At 44.7% G+C, this 20730-nt stretch overlaps 1 protein-coding gene across 1 annotated transcript in view; it reads right to left on the bottom strand.

Moving 5' to 3' along the window:
- PAXIP1 (PAX interacting protein 1) overlaps positions 1-19915 on the bottom strand; it is a 58872-nt gene extending 38957 nt beyond the window's left edge. The window contains exon 1 of the mRNA XM_035899645.1: positions 19802-19915. Within this exon, the coding sequence (XP_035755538.1) occupies positions 19802-19915 (114 nt within the window). The remainder of the gene's footprint in view (positions 1-19801) is intronic.
- Between the last annotated feature and the right edge of the window lie 815 nt (positions 19916-20730).

Genomic DNA, 20730 nt, shown 5'->3' on the forward strand with positions numbered 1-20730 from the left:
TGCGTGGCTCGGGACCGAGCCAGGCCGGAGCCGCCCTCCCCACACTCAAAACCGCGGTGAAAGCGAGGAGTCGCGGCCTCCGGTGCTCCCAGCTCCCTCACTGCTCAGGCTCTCGTCTCGACTCTCCGGTTTTAAATCGAGGAACAGCCGGCGACTCAACCACGGCAAGCAGTGACAGACAGTATACGAGAGACTATATACTACGCAAATCAGCAACATTTTCTACTTCCCGGTTTCGAACCGTTTTTTTCAGTTCATCCAGAACCTTTCAAAATTCAGTCCTTTCCCCAAGAAAGCATTAGCCCTTCCAGCTGGGGGTGTGCAAATCCAGCAGGCACAGCATGTATTCCAGCATCCAGCTCGTTAATGAACATAGTGACTACTACCAAAACCAGACATTTTCTCTCAAAAGCCCACTCAAAGCATCCTCCTATGTTGACAGTAAACTGTTCAGACCTAGAGCCAAAAGCCCACTCAAAGCATCCTATGTTGACAGTAAACTGTTCAGACCTAGAGGGGATGTACCTCACCTAACTTCAGATAACTGATGGGAAAACAGAAATCACCACCTTTATGCAAATTACCCTTATCGTCAACAGAGAGAAATGAGCACTTTCATCTGGCGTATTTTAAACATCTGCGCAGCCAGGTGAGTCTTGCCCCCGCACCTTGGCTTTCCAAAGGAGTTTTGGACCCCTCATAATACACATAATACATGGACCATATTTCCCTCCCATACTTCGGAGCAATGCTACAAGATGGTACCAGAAGGCTTACTGAGATAAAAATAGAGGACGCCTATTGTTTGCCTCCTATCTACAAGGCCTATCACACTTTCCCAAGAGAAAACTAGATTTCTTTAACCCGGGTTATTATTGAAACATAGCTGGTAGAAACTATTAATCTGTTTACAAGCAATTTATTATTCATGCAGGATTTGGGGGGGGAGTTGAAGTAGAATTCATAGTATACAAGTTCCTAACTTCCTTCTTGTCCTCTTCCAAGGAAGGCGCTTCATCTGCCTTTCTTCTGGACTCCTGCATCTCCACAAGACATCTACCCCTTTCTACTCCAGCTATGTAAGAAACACCCAACCTATCACCCGTTCTTTTCCTACTCCAGAAAGAGATCGTACCCTTCGGTTGTAGGTTTTATTTTTAGTGAAAACCGTGGTAAAAAAGTCCTTGAACTTTTACATGATACACTTTTTTCCTAGTACAGGAAAAAAAAAAGTAGGAATAACCACCTGCTTTTAAATCTGTTTATCCTTTTCACCCAATAATTTATATTCTCATCTCACCTCCTATCTTTTCTAATAACTCTTGTTTAGGGTCATTTTCCTCCGCCCCAAGCATTTCCTGGACTATCTTTGAAAAACACGTCTCTGAGCCTTGCTTTCCTTTATAGCCACCTTCCAGGCCCCCCCAAGTCCAGCCCTTGCTTTCTTTGTTCCACAATTTTCACTCTTCCCAGCTCCATTTTTGATCCATTTTGACTTCCCACTAAATTAGAACTACTGTGACCAAAATCTTCATTCACCTTGCAGCGAAATGTTTTTCTTATTCTTCTTGACCTATCAGATATCATTAACACTATCGCTTCCTGAGTTTCCTTTCCTTTTGGATTTCATTGCCTCTGTAGTCATCTGCATCTTCCAGCACTGGTAATTCTCACCTCTTTTCTTTCATAAATATCGGTGTCTCTCAGGTTTCTCTTCCACATTTTTCTCTGAGTTCTTTTCTCTTCATGCTGTCATTCACTACTTGGCTTCATCTTCTTTCTCAGTGTGATTGCTAAATTGCCCCTTCTCACAAGAGTACTTTCCTTATATCTAATCTCATAGGCTATTGCATATTCCCACTCCACACAAAGAAAACCAAAACGATTTGTCCTCTTGATTTCTCGGCTCAGCCTCCTTCCTTTGTTACTCTAAGAAGTTCCCCTGGCCTCCCTATCCTTTGGATTTACCATAGCCACATTATTTTTCGTTCTTTGTACAACTCCAAGATTACAGGTATTTCAAATCGGGCGCTATGCTAATACTGACAAAGCAGCATAATGCAAACAACCAGCACACTCTGAATGTGATTTTTAATAATAATGCCCCTTCCCAAACCTTCAGCTGAAATTGTGCTATTGCCGCATCAGGTGGGGCCACTTTGGATCTTTGGTTTGTTCACCTAGTCAAATCAGAAGAATATGGGATAAACTTTGTATTTTAAAACCCAACAATTTGAAAATTGTCTACAAACTATCATATATTAGCAACACAAGGTGAGATTACTGCCTTAAATCACTGAAATTCATTGCAAACACAGTTTTCCACAAAAAGATACTTGTTAATAAGGTGTCACCCTTAACCAGAATTGTTCTTTTTGATGAATTATGACTAAAATGCAAGAATAAAGTGTAATTCCACACACAGTATAGAAGTGTAATGTAATGTGAAGGAGAAAGAGAGGTTAAGAATTAACTAAAATAGCTTTACCAAAAGAAATTTGTTTTATATATTCAGTCCTGGAAACCAAAGATGAAGTTGTTGGGGCCCTGACCTGGGATGTAGGGCATGGACATTGGGGTCTGTCCTGCTCTTCCTGAATGCAGTAAAAGCAACTTCCCTGAGGTGTGAGTGAGGTAGGTGTGGCCGCTGGATGCCTACATCCTCTCTGTGTTCTTTAACCACAGAGCTTTTGACAAAAAATGGGAAGAATGAGACCATCGCATCCTCCTTCCACCGAACGAATAAGCCCTGATAGCAGCTCCTGGACAGAGCCCCATAGCTGTGCTTGGTGAAAGAAGAAGGACTTGGAAAATCTTGCCTGAGCTCGAGTAGATGCCAGGTAGGTCACCACCTGCGCGGCACAGCCAAAGCAAAGGCATTCCTACGTGTGTCGTGAAACAACGCGCAGCAGCAGGTCTACAGAAAACTTGCCTGGTGGAAGTGTAGACACCTAACAGTTTTAGTGGCCCCTGAGAAGTAATTTTGTCAATCTCAGTATTGGATTTTGGCTCACATAGAGTGGCTGTTGTATTATCAGCAGTGATACTAATCTGCTCACACAGAAGTATCTTTTTTTTTTTTATCCACAGTTTTGTTGGCTTCAAGGTGACCACTCCCAGGAGAAAAGACTACTCACATGAGTCACAAATTCTTCCCCTTAATTATCTTCTGAATAAGCAGTAGAATTAAATTAAGGAACATATCTTTTACTTCTTTTTGTATTCCACGAGTCACCTGTCAACAAGTTATTTAAATTCTAGTAATTAGACTATTTCTAACAAAACTAAATAGCTCAAATTTCTGCAGCATGTGTGTGATCTAGTTTACCCACCATGAGAGCAGAAAACGGGATTGAAAAAGTGTGTTGCTGAACAAGAAAAATATCCCCTGTATTTGCCAGAAATAAATTCTGGGTTCTGCTCACCAGTCAGCACACAGAACTAAGTCAAATTCAGTGGGCTGGTCATAGCATGGCATAGAACAAAGGGTTCACCTATATCTAAGCCTCAATATGGATTTGTTACGTTATGAGGTAAAGCTCATCTGCATGAGCTCAGAGTGACAATGGCAGGAGGGAGAGCCCAAATAATATCCTGCCAGGCTGCTCCCAGGCCCATCCCAGGGATCATCAGCCCATCAAAGGCCCATCTGCACAAGCCAGAGGAGCACAGGGGCACTCCAAGGTACCACCACCTTGTCCAGGCCCCTCCTGGGGCTGTCCCAGCAAAGCCACCAGCCCCAGACCAGTCTGGGCCAGGGGGTGAATAGGTGAAGCAGCCCACGAGCCAAGGGGGTGAGCAGGTCTCTAAGGGCCAGCGCTGGGTGTGAGAGCACCTGTGTATCTATCTCCAGTGGGGTCACCTATGGGACCTGGGAAGTCCTGGCCAACTGTGTGTGTGTCTGACATTCCGTACCACCAGCTGGAGTGGGGCTGCAGCCTCAGGGCTCAAACGTCCAGATGCCAGCAACTGGGGAGACTGGGATTGAGGGGCCAGCTACTGGGCAGACTGAGTGTCTGAGAGCAGCTGCTGGAGCGACCCTCATTGTAAACTTGTCTGTATATATATATATACTCTCACTAGTGGACTTCCATACACTCCAGCCAGAGGGGGAGCAGGAGAAGGCCATTGGCACTGTCCATGTTGCTGTGAGTGCTCTGAGTGTGTCTGTGATGTATGTGGCTGGCCGTGTATGTGTGTATGTAGCCTATATGTGCACTTCTGTGTGTGTGCTGTCTGGGAACACACGTTCAGCCTCGCTACCGGTTGGACCTGGAGACACGGAGCAGCAGCAGCCTCATCTTTCTTGGGCTGCAGGATCCGGAGTGATAAATTTTCTTCTAACAGTATTCATTTCCTCCTCTTTCCGAAGGGTTTGCAGTGTTTCCCTGTCACACCACTGGGCTTGTGCCCATCACCTAACGTGGGGCGCTCGGTCACATGGTAGCACGCTCGTGTGTCAAACCCAGTGACTGGTGGTAGGTCTGATGACAACACACAGCGATGGGACTAGTTCAAAGGAACTTAACTCCTGCCGAGATGCTGAGCACGTGGCAGAACCTTAATGTACCCAAGAAACATTCAAGACTGGACTCTGTAAGTCTGGCCTCTGCTCTGATGCAGCCACAGCGGTGTAATTGCGTGGGAGCAACCCCTCGCAGAGATCAATTGTGCCTTAACACGAGTGTATTTCTGGGCTCAGTTACTCTAGTGGACAGACTGAACAGAGATCGCGCACATCGCTGCAGTCCTCAATGATCTGAACAGCACATTATCTGTACCATAAACACACCAAGCACAGTATCTGTCTTAAGTATGAGAGTTCTGTACACAGTCGTTTATGACCACGTTTCCAGAAAAGCTGTAAAGCCATCGTTATTTTGCAACAGGCATTGCTTGCACATAGTGAAAGCCCACTGAGTAGACAAGATTTGTGCAGACAATTAGTCTTTGCTTACATAAATGCCTTATTTGTGTGCACAAATGATTTTATGAAAAATTCATATGCACCTACGATATCATATTTAGCCATAATTGCTTGTGAAAAAACAACAGTGATTTTTTCCTTGCAGTTAATTAAATTCAGAGCTTAGGTTAAACTGTGTATTTGTTTTACTCCAGTGAGCAGAAGGCTTTCCGAGTCCTTTGTTAATAATACATACTCTTTTGGTAGCAGCTGGCTCTCTAGATGTTACTTTTCCAATAAAATACATCTTCACAAAGTACCCAGTTTTTTTACAGAAAGCCGATTGGTTTCAAACTGTCTGGACGGTTGTTGAGAAGTCACAGGGGGCATGCTTCCTGCGCTATCATCATACCGATTTCTTAACGTGAACAAGAATCTGGTTCTATAATCTGAACCAAAATATGCAAAACAGGTTACATAGAGGGCTCTGCTTTGGCTTGAACTGTCTATGCATCTTTCCTCTTTCCTTCAGTGAGACTACTTGCAATGGCAATATGATTTATAATTAAAAACTTCCCTTTTATCTGTACTGCCACACTGAATCCTAAAAGGCTCCCTTGGAAAGGATACTTTCATTTTCAATTCTCTTCCAGTTCCAGAACTGCACTCAGAATGCCTTGTCATTTGCTTGACAGTTTTCTTTTCTAATATAATAGTTACAAAATGTTTTGCAAGTGCCAAGTGACAAGGCGTACCTTTACTATAACTGTGCACAAATGAGCAGGGGAGGACCATGCGCTCAGCACATCTAACAAACGGCTTTTTTATCAGAAGTGAGACATGGTGTTAAAGGAGGAGATCTGCTCCCTTCTATTACCCGCTAAGGAGTGTGTCTGGCATATTACCCCACAGGGGAGGGTGAATGAGATGTTGTGTGTCACACTGCAAGGATAAAAAAGCGGCCCTAAGCTGCAGCTGGGTATGCCTTTATCAAAACTCAGCTAGCGGGACGGTACGCAGTGTAGTTGCACTGGTTACTCTCCTCTAAAGCCAATCCTGCTCCAAGACCTTCTCCAACAAGTGTAACATAGCACCACATCCTTATGGGGCTTGCTTCAGGTAGGTCTGCTGGGAGGGCTGTGCACTAGTTTTTAGCTAATATAGGAATTAATTAGCAGACTGATGCAGGGCTCTTCAAAACTGCAGAGTCTCCACACATACAGCTGCCAGGAGCTGGGGGAGAGCTGAAGGAACCCCTAGGTAATCGCTCTCCTTTAAAACTGCCCGTGATAACGTCTGCACAGCCTTCCCGATACCTTGCCCTAGTGTTGTAAAAATTCCTTATGGTTAGAAAGTCTTCCCTAATATCTGATTTAAGTCTTTTGTTCCGTAAGTGAGGCTGATTCTTTCTTTCTGTCTTTCCCTCAGACTACCAATAACCCTCTCTATATAAATTTTCTAGATACATATATACATAGTTTTACATATATAAATATATATATATATGTAAAACACTATAATAATTTCTTAATAAGTTCTGGACCTGATTTTAATTTCCCAGGAAAGAAGAATGCAAGTCTTCCTACTGCTTAGGGCAAAACCAAATAATTTGCCACAAATAAAATGTGATACTATAATTTATAGGCTCCGTTCTTTGCGTCTCAGGAGAAGTTGCTTCTGCTCCTACTAAGGTACCTACCAGTTTCTGTATATTTTCTGAGTTTGAGAAAAAATGTTCGTGAAACATGGTGGGTAATTATCTCTGTAGCCCTTCTTTGTAGCTTGTCAAGACTTCCTTCATTTACAGGCTTTCCATTTAGGTAAATTAGTATCAGGCAAACAATGGAGAATGGAGATTTTCCTTTAAGCCTGGGCTTTCATTCATGCAGGCTTGAAAAAAAGTTAATGAAACCTGGAGTTACTAAAATGACTTTTTCTAGAAAGGAACAAACTTGGCATCATTTGTGCCAAATCTTTATTATGTGATTCAAAGGATGCTAACACTTGTATTTATTTTTACATTATTAATGCATAAATGCAGAAAAAGGCAACCAAAGTTGGTGGCATTCGAGAGCATGTTACGGAACAGCATGAGGAGCAAGCCTGGGTACTTCCCTGAGATGATCTCTGGTTTATGGCTTTGCGGTTATGAGTAGAGTAAAAGCTCTAAAGTTCTACTGATAAAACCTTTACATCACATCGCTCTCTATCCATATGTTGTCCAGAAAGTTAACTGTTTTACTCATCAGGAGAGAAGAATGGACAGAAGACACTTGCCTGAGGACGTGGCATCTCATCACAGCTGTCCTATTCTGCTGGCTCACAGCTGCTGCTCAGAGGTTTCCTCCCTCCTCACCGTGGCAGCCCGGTTGGTTGGTTGGTTGGTTGGTGTTTGCCATACGACTGTTGCTCCTCTCAAACAGGTTGTGACTTTTATCTGACCAACACGGAGCCAAACTCGCTGAAAGCTAATCATCTGGTCTAATTCCTTGAGCCTGGATTTATGCAAGGCCTGAAGCAGCATGAAGGAGAGGTCCATGCTGCTGAGATGGGAGGACCCTGTCTGCTCCTAACGTAGATCCTCCAACCTGCAATCTCACTTAAGTTGACTTAAACTACCCCAAAATTTCCCCTGGTTCTGGTCACTCATTTCTGCCTCTGCACTTTTTTCAGCACTAGGCTCACACAAAAGTTTTAGTGCCTTGGGGGTGACCCACGCTGATCTTGCTGAGAACAGGCTATTAAAAATGGTTGGTTTTCCCACAGGTCACTTTCCTGACTTGGTTAACCCGGTGCTGGCTCAGCACAGGCAGCAACTCGGGGTTCTTGGAGTGGGAGATGGAGGGCAGCAGCTACACAAGCCCGTCTGGCCGCCTGCACTGCCAGAGGAATTCGATGTAGCCATGGGGTCTTAGAGCTAAAACTGATGAAAAATATTTCTGCCAGGAAACTTTCCCTGGCTGATGTAAATTCACAGAAACTCCATCATCTTTGGAGCAGCTCCTCCAACTGGCTGGAAGATCACTTAGATTAACCTTTCACATAGAGCACAAGGAGCAGAACTGATCAATCCGTTGTTTTTCTCTAAAAACAGCCCCTGTCTGGGAGTACATTTCTGTTTTCTGGCCTTCCCAAATGCTGAGGCTTAGAGCAGCGTTTTCAGGGTATCTGAAAGATGTGCCTGCGCATCCTTAAGCATAGACAGAGATATACATACTTATCTGCCTATGATATGGTAAAAGCAGAGAAGCTGACTGCATTTGTCACGCATTTGTGGTTGCAGCTTTGGGAGGCTCCCAGTACTTACACCTGGATGTTACTGTCCTATGTAAAGGAACCTGATTTCTACTTCTCACATTTTTTCAAATGAAACGAGGAACTTACACCAACATTCTTGAAAAACATGTTCTGACAGCATTCTGGTAACAGCCTTGAGGCCAGAAGAAACCAGTAGGTCTTCTGGTCAGCCTTTCTTAAATCTTCACATTTCATCCAAAATACTCTTGCTGTGAGCTGAGTATCTTGAGTGACTCATTAGTCAAAGGAGAACTTACTGAAAGATACTGAATCTGGATCTGAAGACATCAAGAGATGGAGAATCCACTGCTGCCCTTAGTTGATCGATAATTTTAACATGACCTCAGAGACGGCTTAATTAATTAGAGATGGATATCTAGAACTCTCTGCCTCTTTAGTATGCCAAGCAGAAAACATTATGAAGTAACACATTTGTTACTTAAGTCTCTAATTGCCTGCCACTCTTCAATGCAAAAAAAATTAGAATTATTGATTGGGTATCTAGAGTAAGTCTGTTTTAATGATCTCAACTACTTAGTGCTAACCAGGAGTTGGAATTCAAAGAAACAGGTCTCGCTGTCAAGACTTCTCTCATTAGAGCTAAGCTCAGGACGAATGCAGGCATACTGCTTCAGGCCAGTCCTGGCTCGCTCTTTTATTGCTTCCAGGAGGCTTTCAGGGAAATAAAGGCTCTGTAAGTCCCTAAATGTTCTGGTTACTTGACAGATATGCTCTGTGATATGCTGAAGCTCCTGCAATATGAACAAATAGCTCTCTGAACCAAGGAAGCCTACAATCGATTTATGTCTCAAGGTCTAATTCCTCCATGAACTGGCTGAGGCCAGACAAGGTTTAAGTTCATGGTGTGCTTCCTCCAGTGTCTAGCAAGGTCTTTCACCCCTACCATATCCCTGATGCCTCTACAGCCCGGTCAGGTATGGCTGAAGCTGCCCAGGAATTGGGGAAAAGAGGCAACTCCCATACCACACACACAGGAAAACGTTAAAACATTGAACCTCTCCAGGCCACCAGACTACAAGGAAGCTGCCCCTTCTGCTTTTGGTATAGAGAATCAGAGAATCATTAAGGTTGGAAAAGACCTCCAAGATCATCAAGTCCAACCATCAACCCAACACCACCATCCCTACTAAACCATGTCCCAAAATGCCACAACTACACATTTTTTTTAACACCTCCAGGGATGGTGACTCCACCACCTCTACTAGAGCCTAAACTTGTTAGGTCTCAAATGTGAGTAAAGGACCGTCCCCCTCTGTATTGGGTCAAGGTCGAACCATCACACCCTCCTTCGTCACTGAGGCTTCTGTTATATTCATGTCAATGTTGGTCATTTTCAATCTATGGCACTGCGGTAGATGCTCTCAGATACAGGTTTAGCCTTGAAAGAAGCCACTGAAAACTCCTCTGACTTTATTTAGAGCGTGCTGAGTTCCCTATATAAATTAGAGCAGCCTCAGGGGCCCAGGAGTTGCCAAGTCTGAATTGTCAGTGCTGCAAATGGAAGAAACCGTGGCATGGGGCAGCAAGCGCCAAAGCTGGGATGCTCTTCCTTCAGGGTGTCAATTACATTTGCTGTTTGCCTCGTGGCACACATAGGTGATTACAGTGTGGAGGCTGGGATACATTTGTTTAATGTATCCTTGAACTCTATTACATTTTCCACTCATCTTGCTAGAGCCTTATCTTCAATTACACTCCTTTCCATATGCCCCAAGCTGTTATTTGTTACAAGACCAACCTGACCCTCTTGTATCCAAAATGTCAGTGAATTAAATCACATTTTTATACTTTTCAACTTGAACAGTTATCTCGCGATGCACATAACAAACAGATAATGAGATCTGCATTTTATTAGACACAGCGGCGCTTACTGATGTTTAACTATTAGGCAGAACCATTTTGCTGCTCGCAGTTACATTATTTTTCTCTGTGGCTGGATAGCTGTCAATTGATTCAACTCATTCTAAATGTGTAGGGTAGTGTTTTCCTTAGTGTTGCTTGCCCTTATCCTTAGAGAATTGGATACATTTCTAGTCTGTTCTCCTAAAAGGGAAGGGATATTTCCATAGTTACATTTCTCTACAGTCTAAGCTTTTTACCTCATATATTTTGTGACAATTTTCCCAAGGTCTGTCTTTGAGTCAGGGATGCTCCAAAATCACAGTCTTAGCTTTAAGCATATCCTCAAACCCTGCTCAATTTGATAAGACTAAAGCGCATACTTGAAATTAAACACAGTCACGAATGAGGACGCGTTCCTGAAACCAGTCAATGTAAAAAATGACCCACAGGCCACGTTCCAATGGCTAAGATATACACCACCTAGTTGTAGCGCTCTACACATTTCATGCTTTATATGTACATGTTCGTAATTTATGATTCAGACAGTGCTCATAACGGTTAAATGATAAAAGCACCCAACTGGGACCTAATCAATGCAAATATTTAGGCCCATGACAGGATACACGAAGATCCGCCCTCCCCAGAAGAGCCAAGTTACCACGCAGCTCTCCTACATGCCAGGGGTTGACTCACACATTCATAAATAATCCAGTTGGTAAATACCTAAAACTTCCATACCCCCACTGGTTTTGCGTGCACGCTCCTGCCTCAGGGCAAGGGATGGAAGAGCGCAACGCAGGGAGGTGAATCTAACTCTCTTTACATTAAGCCGACAAGAACAGACGCATATATGTCATCGTTTAGTTTATCTCAATTTGCGGAGGGTAATTTCTCATAAGAGGCTGACTGATTGCTTACTGCATGTACCTCAGAGACCGTTTGGTCTTGCTTGTGCACAGCAAAAGCTCACCCATGTCTCTCTTCACGCTGAAGGATAAAGGCTATAAAAGCTACTATAGGAGTATTATTATTCAGATAAAGAAAAGAAAGCTTGATTCAGACAGGGATGTCTTTTTGAGATTTACTAAGCAGTCCAGAGGATTTAGATATCTACATTTTAGACATTTCAGTTTTACAAAAAAATCTTACTACTTTTTCAAATAATAATCCTCCTTGAAATGAATGGAGGAGATGCACCCAGAGCCAGAGATTGCTTACAAAAATCTATTTCCTCACCTATTTCACTGATGCTCGCAGAAAGCAGCTGCCATAAATTTTTATAATAAAGGCTAGGCGTATTGATGGCTATTTACACAACCCAGGCCCTCACGCTAAACCTCACCTGTGTAAAACAGTCCAGCTGGGTGTTTATCAGTAATTGTTTGCAAGATGCACCCTAATGAACCCCCCGTGGTTCTCCACGACCCGTGGTGCTCCTTTGCAAGACTTGGCATTAATCTGAGGCTGTAATGCGGTGTTTAATGGGGCATGTCTCTCCCTGGGCAGGAGGGATTATCTGGGGCAAGGACATGGGGATTTATGGTTCCTTACAGTCACAGCTGTCATAAAAACAGAAAAACTGCAAGAAAACCTCCTTGGAACAGCGAACGTGCACCATGGCAGAGACCATTTGCTTTTGTGCCTCTTCCTCACAACACAGCGAGCTCTGGACTCCACTTGCAGACACCCATCGAGGTGAGGCCGTGCAGCAGGAGGGACGATGGCAGGAGGACAGAGCACCGGCAGCCAGACTGGCTGGAGCATGAGTGAAACAGGAGGGATGGGGAGCAGATGGGGGGAGGGGGGGGTGCTCTGCAAGACTGAGAATAGTGCGAGGAGGCAAAGCTAAGGGAGAGGGGATGTCATGTGTGTGAACGGTGGATGAAAGGCTTTAGAACGTGAAAATGTTTTTTTTCTCATTTTTCCACTGAATTATTGGTCGCGGTTACAAAACTGCCCTTAGAACCCTGCTGCCAAGTCAGTTGCTAGTGATGATGTTTTAAAAGCTGACCACGTTAACTGTTCTACTGCTCAATAACGTGTAGAAGAAAGGAGAGGCATTAGCATACAGCGAAGATGGTGAAATGTGGGGAGGAGGAAGGACACTGACAGTCTGCCCAGAAAGCTCTGAAGATGTATCGGGTCAGATGAGGGGTCCTTTTAAAAAACATAGCGATTTTTTTGTTTCCAAAATGAGATTCAGCTTTTCAAGTAATAGGTGAGCCATCTACTGTGCAGACGGATAATACCTTCTTTAATGAAGACACCCATGAATTATGCTCATATGAGGCCCTGAATAATTCAATGGTATCAAAATGGAAGATTTTTATTAAATTTACACTGAAATCCTGATAGGGAGGTCACCTTTTTGGCGCCTTTAGCAGCTGAGTCCAGATGCACTGTGATACAGTCAAAACCTGAAAGTAGAAAGTAACCGCAGAAGAGGGTCTGTGGTACTTACAGGTGGAAAAAGGACGTATGGAAAATGGATTTACAGAAGCCACCAGCTTAACAAGGCCCACCAGGCCCCTTACCTTTCAGGTCACATACTAAAATCTCCGCAGGGACAAGAATTACAAGACACATTGCATCTACCTGGAGGCACCTGAAGAAAGATCATAGAATCACAGGATCGTTTAGGTTGGAAAAGACCTTTAAGATCATCGAGTCCAACCGTACCTGTCCACCACTAACCCATGTCCCTAAGCACCTCACCTACCTGTCTTTAAATACCTCCAGGGATGGGGACTCGACCATGATGAAAGGGAGGGCTCTGAAAAGGAAGGAGAAACTCACTGGTGGCAGATGCCAGCAGCTCCCTCCAAGCCTGGTGGCTTCACACTTCACTGGTTTCTTCTTCACCGAAAGGGTTGTCAGGCTCTGGAATAGGCTGCCCAAGGAGGTGGTCGAGTCCCCATCCCTGGAGGTATTTAAAAGAAGGATAGATGAGGTGCTTAGGGACATGGTTTAGTGGTGGGATGGCAGGGGTAGGTTAAAGGGTGGACCCTATGATCTTAAAGGTCTTTTCCCACCAAAGCGATTCTATGATTCTATGATTCACTGTGGGACAGGGCATGGATGGGCACACAGCTGTACCCCAGAGGAACTCAGAGATGCCAGCCTCTGCCACGCTTGCCGGATCAGTTTTACCACCACCAGCTTTTGCCTGAGCATATTCCCACCCTCACACGTCACGTCCCCAGTGTGGGAGCTGAAGGTGAAGCACTGGTGAGCTGCTGCAGGTTGCAAACCACTGGGCCACCACCTCTGAGTTACAGTCTACCAACCTGGACTCACAGACAGCAAAAAAAAAAAAAATCAGCTGTTTTATAATAAAATGCATCGCTAGACAATTAAGAACAGTCTGGCAACATTTTGCTGTCAAAGCAGTGAATACAGGTTGTCAAAAATAATGATGTTACTAATAAAAATCCGTGTGAAAAATAGAGACACATTTAGACATACAACTGCTTTCATCCCATGGGTTCAGAGAATTTTATAGCTGTAGCAAGAAGACATTGCTTGATCAGGTGCCTGCTGCAGCAGAAGGAACCAAAATAAAATATTTGTAACATGATACTGCCAAATTCCATGAGAGAAATGATGGTTCGGGTCCTTTAAAAACTGCTGCCTCTGCTCCGATCACTGGAAAAGTTTGCTGTCTTGACTGTGATCAAGAGGCAAGCTTTTTGTCAGCCTCCAGGAGACGTCTGCAAACAATTTCTTCACAAGCATGGGAGCAGACTCATTTCAGTTGCCGAAAGAAAATGCGTGGTCATATCCTACCATTTGACTTTTTCTAATTCCTCTCATTTGTGTGAGCCTCTCAGTCGCTTAAATAGCAACATGGATAGGAAATATAAATAAGTAAAATTCCACAGCTTTCCCGTTTTCTCTAACGACCTGCCATGTTGCGTGGCTTGAAAATACTGGGGATTTACCTTGCTTAAATTACCAGCAGTTTTGCTGCTCTGCGTGACCGGGGCAGGCAGGGGCAGGGAAACATACGGGGACATCGAGTAATCAGGGGGAGGAAAATATTCCACAGCTGGAAGGAAGCAGCATGTGAATATGAATCTGAGACATTCACCAGTGATACCCAAGCTGGGAAAGCTGCACAGCTACGCCAGTGCTTCCTTTGGCAGGTAGAGATGTGGCTGTGGGTGTTCAGAAATCTCCAGGGAAAAATCACAGGATCATAGAATCGTTTAGGTTGGAAAAGACCTTTAAGACCATCAAGTCCAACCGTTAACCTAACGCTGCCAAGACCACCGCTAACCCATGTCCCTAAGCACCACAATCTACATGTCTTTTAGAAGGCAGCAACCAACAGCATATAAAGAAGTTAGGCTATTGGGGTAGAAGAAGAGAAAAGAATTTCCCACTGAAGACATCATTTGATGATGGGCATCGGTGGTTTCATTTTTGCACATAGTGCCAACTTGTTACAATTAGAAAACCAGTCTTGAATGCTGAAGTTAATGCTGGTTTGGGGATAAGGTACTCCAGCCAAGGAAGACATGGGCATGGCAACACACTGCCAGGGAGCCCAAGGGAGCAGAGTGGGGATGGAAGGAGGTAGAAGAAAAAAAGTTGAAGAACTGCTGGCCTGAAAAACTGTTGAGAGTGATTTCTCTCCTTATTATGGCAAATGGATCTTAAAAACGTGTTGCCTCTGGAGTTCTGAAAGAACATTTCCAGGCTACGGATGGATTTATGTAAATAAATGTTCAGAAACCTACCATCTGCAAGGAAGCAGACAGGTAACCTGGAAAACAACACACAACAGAAAAAACATGTTCAGCCTAAACTATCACAGCCTTCCCTATAGCTTCAGACCTATGCAAATTATCTGCCAAAACGCATAAAGCTCAAGATAAACAAATCTCTTCCACAACTTGGCAGACGGAAAAAGGGTCTGAACCGAAATGATAATTGAGTTTTAGAGACCCATCCATTTGCTGTCATGGTGCCATCTGTCTCCCTGGCAGAATCCTGATAGTTTGCATTGGCAGCTTCGATTGCCAAAGTTCATGTATTAAGTTAGAGTTACCTAGTCTTCCCACACACAGTTTCTTCTCGTTTTTCTATAGGCCTGCTATTCTAGATGATTGACAACAGAACCGCAGGATACTGTGTACTCCCAGAAACATGACATAATCTGATATTTTTAAACTTTTTTTTTTTTTTTTACATCGGAAATACGGATAATTTTCTATTGTGATTTGTAAGCAACCTGCAGAGACCAAGTCCCTCAGAGTCTGACCACAGGTAAAGAAGATCACAGGTGCTGCTGTATATATGTGTTCAAAATTTGCTATCACCAGAGTAATAAATGAAACCTGTGGATGCCTTATGAGGGCAGCACCCCCTGAGGCAGGCTCCACGTTATTGTGTTACTGTCATAACTACTCACTGCAAAGCACCTTTGACTAAAAGCCAATATGACACCTAGCGTAACTCTGCTGACTCCCCTGAAATTACACAGCTGATTAATGTTGTCCCTTAAGGCGTGAAAGAAGTGATAAAATTATTTACATTTCATTTATTTACACCGAGTGCAACTTTAACTGCAGCAGTGAATGATGCAGGAGTTGCCTGTAAGACTGAATGAAGTTACATTTCATCTGGTCCTTTGACCATGAACGTGGTTTTTGCTATGCAAGAACGAAGGGTTTAACTCCAGCAGGAGTTAATTCATGTTGGGCAGAAGACTGATGAGCACTCCTGGCAGTCCATTTACTGAGACACACACAGTACTGCAAGGTACTGGGGTCCATCCTCCCTTTAAGCTGACTGTGTTACGGACTGTGGCCAAATCCAGGAGACACGAGGACTGAGACACTTACCACAGGGTCTACACATACGAAGACTATGCTCTAAACAAGAGCAATACACGAAGAGGCTGCTCTGTTGACCAGCTTTTGTTCGTGTCCTGCTTTGTACCTATTGCAGAATTAAACAATACTGAAGTTATGGCACTGAAGTTATACAATTTGTGACAATTCCTCAAGGAAAGCTTGCATGCCCTAAACCGACTGAGACCTGCCATTAGAGGCTGGATGAGGAATGGTTTTCCAGACATACAAATAAAAAGACAACAGGATTTCAACTCAGTGTTTTCATTCCTGCCCCAGGACAAAGAGAATTTTTAAAGTTCCTTATAATCATCTGAGGCAACAGAACCCAGTTTGGCAAACAGGTCAGTCACTGGGGCACTCTGGGGATGTGGGGCACTCAGGTCCTCCTTATTCCCATTCCTCCAACATACTCCCACAGACCTGCTGAGTGTCCTACGAACACAGGGCAGGATTAATCTCTGCTTCTCAGTCAGTAGGAAGCAGGAATTGCTCCACTCTGCAGGAAGTTACTGGGAGAGAAAGGCTGACTCCACCTTTCCATTGCTGTGGCACTTGGCCGGGATGTTAGAAAATCTCAGGTAAGTCCATGGTCCAGTAAATACGTGATTATTAAACAGCTTCAACATAAGAAACCTGAGAGATAGCTACCCAGAATATCCAGCCACTTGGCAATTAAAATGCTTACATGGGATATGAGGCATCATGATTCAAGCCCGTAGCCTGAGCTGTGATGCTTTGAACCTTGATGGCGTTGCTCCAAATACATCGACCTCTGGAGAGGGAGGGAGTCACTCAGTCTTCCTCCCAGGTGGAGCTACTCCCCTGCACCTGAGACAGCTTTTATGGGATGAATTAGACAAAAAGATGAGTTTCATAAAAGCTGGTGTGTATCCATGAAAAGGTCTGGTTCAGCATTCCCCCTCTCCCAAAACTACAGTCCTAATACCACATAGAATCGTTTAGGTTGGAAAAGACCTTTAAGATCATCAAGTCCACAGGACACTTGAGCCAGAGGTGGGGGATCATCAGAGTCTATCACAGTGCTGATATTGGCCATCCCTGGAGACCTTGATTTTGGAAGACCAGAGTGAGACTCAGAGGTGTGGATGAGCTCTGAGGGTGTGAGAACAACCTGACCATTTGTGCATTTGAACTGTTTGTATTTGAACATTTTGCTGTTACAGGAGAGGAGCGGGTGGTGTGCACTTGCTTTGTCTACATCCATGTCTGGATGTAAAAAGTGTGAGCTGGCATTGAGGAATGTTAAATGGAGTTTCAGTAATGAAGACCCGAGTTCCCAAAATTGCCTTGGCAGGATGCACACTTACTGAGCAGTCTGACTGGCAACGGAGCAGCGCTTTCAGTGTTGGTATATATACAGCGAGTAAACGCGTTCCTTTAATCCTTGTTTAACCTAGCAGCTCCACCTACCCTGTAGACTGACATTCTCACGTATTCATTTAATATGCTCAGCAAAAACACCTCCTGAGCCATCTCCTCTCCTTTCTCTGCCAGCTAAGTGCAGAGGTTCCAAAGATCTGCCTGCAGATTCACAGTGTAAGTCCGTTCATCCTGTCCCCAAGAGCAGATGCTGCTCGGATGTGCACGTAGGCAGTGGCACTGATTATGTTGGGAATTCCCTCCTAAGCTCCAACCATCAGCTAGATATTTTGAATTGGAAGGTACCTCCGGTAAATGGTATTTAGTAGCAAGCACCACTTAATATCTCTATTGGAGGGAACCCAGCTAAATCTAAGTCGCTTTTAATTCCTCTGGCTCCGTCAGTGAGGATGTGAGATAACCCTGACTTTGTAGTGTAGATCCTTTTCTCGGAGACTTCCATAGGTGTGATCATTCCACAAATATTATCCACTTGCTACAGATCCCAGCCTTCTACTCACTTTATAAATATCAACAGTTCTGAGGAAATCAATGGGCTTACTAATCTGTGTAAAGTAAACAGCATTTTGTCCTTAAAAATAACAACAGTCACCTCCAGAATCTGGTGCATTCAGCCAACCTGCTTAAAGATTGCAGAATCGGAATCATGGAATGATCTGGGTTGGAAGAGACCTCTGGAGAGCACCGAGTCCAACCCCCATTAAAGAAGGGCCAACTTCAAAGTTAGGTCAGGTCACTCGCAGTGCTGCCCAGATGAATTCTGAACGTCACCAAGGATGGAGATTTCACAGCCTCTCTGGACCCATTTCAGTGTTGACCACTCTCCAGGTGAATATTTCTTTCCTTATTTCTAACTGGAATATCTGATGCTGTTGCATTCATTGCATCCTGTCCTATCGCTGTGCATCTCTAAGAAGAATTTGCCCCCACCCTCTCTACACCCTCCCCTCAGGTAGCTGGAGACAGCAGTAAGATTTTCCCCTTAACCTTCTCTTTTTAAGATTTATAAACTCAGTTCTCCCTCTCTTTATACATCACATACCACTCCGCTCATCATCTTGATGACCTTCCACTGGACTCCCCCCAGTATGCCAGTGTCTGTCTGAGGACCCCAAACTGGACATAAAATTCCAAGGTTTGTTGGAGAGGGGAAAATCATTACATCCCTTGACCTGATAGCCACACTCTTGCTCATATAAGCCGGGATGCTCCGGGATGTGCAATGGCACATTGCAGACTGAAACTTCTCGCCCGAGAGGCCACCCAGGTCCTCTTGGGCAAAACGCTGTCTGCCCGGTCTGTACTGTTGTGTGGGGTTCTTCCATCCCCGGTGCAGACCTTTTCATTGCCGTACATGCTATATATCTATGTGTGTGTATATATATTAATGTATTTGTCTACATTTTCTATTTCCAGTTAGTACTCAACTGACCCGTTCAACTCCGGAATGTGCTAATATATATTTTTAAAAGTCCAGTCAGTAAGATAATGAAAACATTCATATTTTTTCATTAGAACATAATCTAGTTTTACTTCTTCAGATTTAATACCTTTTATTTCCATTTCCCGTTAAATGTAATTTTTGCCTGTTTGTTCCTGAAGCAAAAAATAACAGTATCTTTTCAGGAGCACATATTCCATAATTTGTGCTTGATTCTGTTAATTCTGGGCTTCATAGGCTTCTCTGGGAAGGGCCCACGCAACAAAAAGCTCTCAGTCCCAGCAGTTGCTAAGTGTTTTGATCAATCGAATGACAGTCAAGGATGTTTGGCATCTTGCAAACCAGGAATTTTAAATCAGAAGGCTTTATGAAAGCCTGCAAACCCCGTTTGTCCTTTGAGTTGTAAGTAAAAATCCTACCCGTTCCAAAATTGTCAGTATTCATGTGTATAAAAGATAAAATAATCATCTCTCCCCCAAAAAGATGGCAGTATATTTCCAAAATTATGTTCTAGTCTCTAAGGCTACATCTGTTCCAGTAACTACAATAGGCCAGGTCCTGTTCTCTGGCTCGGAGGACGAATATCACAGCACGGCATGAGTCCATATGGGGAAATTCCCATCCCACCCAAACAAGGTCCTGGGCCTGTTTTGGATACGCTTCACGTGGTAGCACGGAGACCCAAGTAGCAGCACTAGAAAACATCTCGTTTCTTTAGCCCTTGTTATTGTTACTTTGCTGGTTTCCACGAAAAAGTCCGGAGAGAGATTCAGAAAAGGCAGCAGAAAGCACCCGTCGGGTTTTGCCCTCCGTAATCCCACCAGCACAGCAGGCATCGGGCACGCCCCGACCGTCTCTTGCGTTTGTGTGTTCTCCCTCGCTCTCTGGAAGTGCAGCTCACCGGCAAGTGTCATCGTCCCCCAATTCCGACACTTGATGCCCTTCCTGCCTTCCTTCTCCCCGCCAAGAGACGCAGACTGTGAGCCCTGTGTTAGCGCCTGCCGGCTTCTCACATCATGTGCCAGCTCCTACCCAAAAGCTCTGTGGACCCGTTACGCCGGGATCGTCCGGAGAAGCTGGGTGCCAGCGCCAGCACCGCCCTGCCTGAATGCGGTCCAAGGCTTGCAGGCTGGAGCTGGCTGGCATCCCTGCCTGGAGCCGGTGCAGGGGGAAGCCTGCTCGGTGGGGTTAAATTCTGCCTTTTGCTATGAGGCCCAGAATCCCACTGCTCATCACAAGCAGCGCGATACAAACCAGGTGAAATGCTGCAACATTTCCTGAATGTTTAATGAAATGCTGTTAATTTGACGATTAATAACCATAGCCAAGCGATAAGATTATTTCTAATAAAAGGCCCGCCAACCGCTAGCAAGTTAGGAAACGCCAGAGCAGAAGTTCTCAGCGACATAACCCCCTGCCCCGTCCCCCCCTCCCCAGAAGAGCCAGGGTCACTAACGGGGACGCTGACCCGGCCGCCGGCCCGTGCGGGAGCGGCGGAATTCCCGTCGCACCTCGCCTGGAGCCGGCGCAGGGGGAAGCCTGCTCGGTGGGGTTAAATTCTGCCTTTTGCTATGAGGCCCAGAATCCCACTGCTCATCACAAGCAGCGCGATACAAACCAGGTGAAATGCTGCAACATTTCCTGAATGTTTAATGAAATGCTGTTAATTTGACGATTAATAACCATAGCCAAGCGATAAGATTATTTCTAATAAAAGGCCCGCCAACCGCTAGCAAGTTAGGAAACGCCAGAGCAGAAGTTCTCAGCGACATAACCCCCTGCCCCGTCCCCCCCTCCCCAGAAGAGCCAGGGTCACTAACGGGGACGCTGACCCGGCCGCCGGCCCGTGCGGGAGCGGCGCAATTCCCGTCGCACCTCGCTAAGCACATTTCCAGAAGAGCCCAGGTACAATTCCAGGGGGACGGTAACTTTCTGCGCCTGGTGACGGCAGCGGCCCCGGG

Source organism: Egretta garzetta, unplaced genomic scaffold (genome assembly GCF_000687185.1).
Source record: "Egretta garzetta isolate BGI_Z169 unplaced genomic scaffold, ASM68718v1 scaffold117, whole genome shotgun sequence".
NCBI lineage: Eukaryota > Metazoa > Chordata > Aves > Pelecaniformes > Ardeidae > Egretta > Egretta garzetta.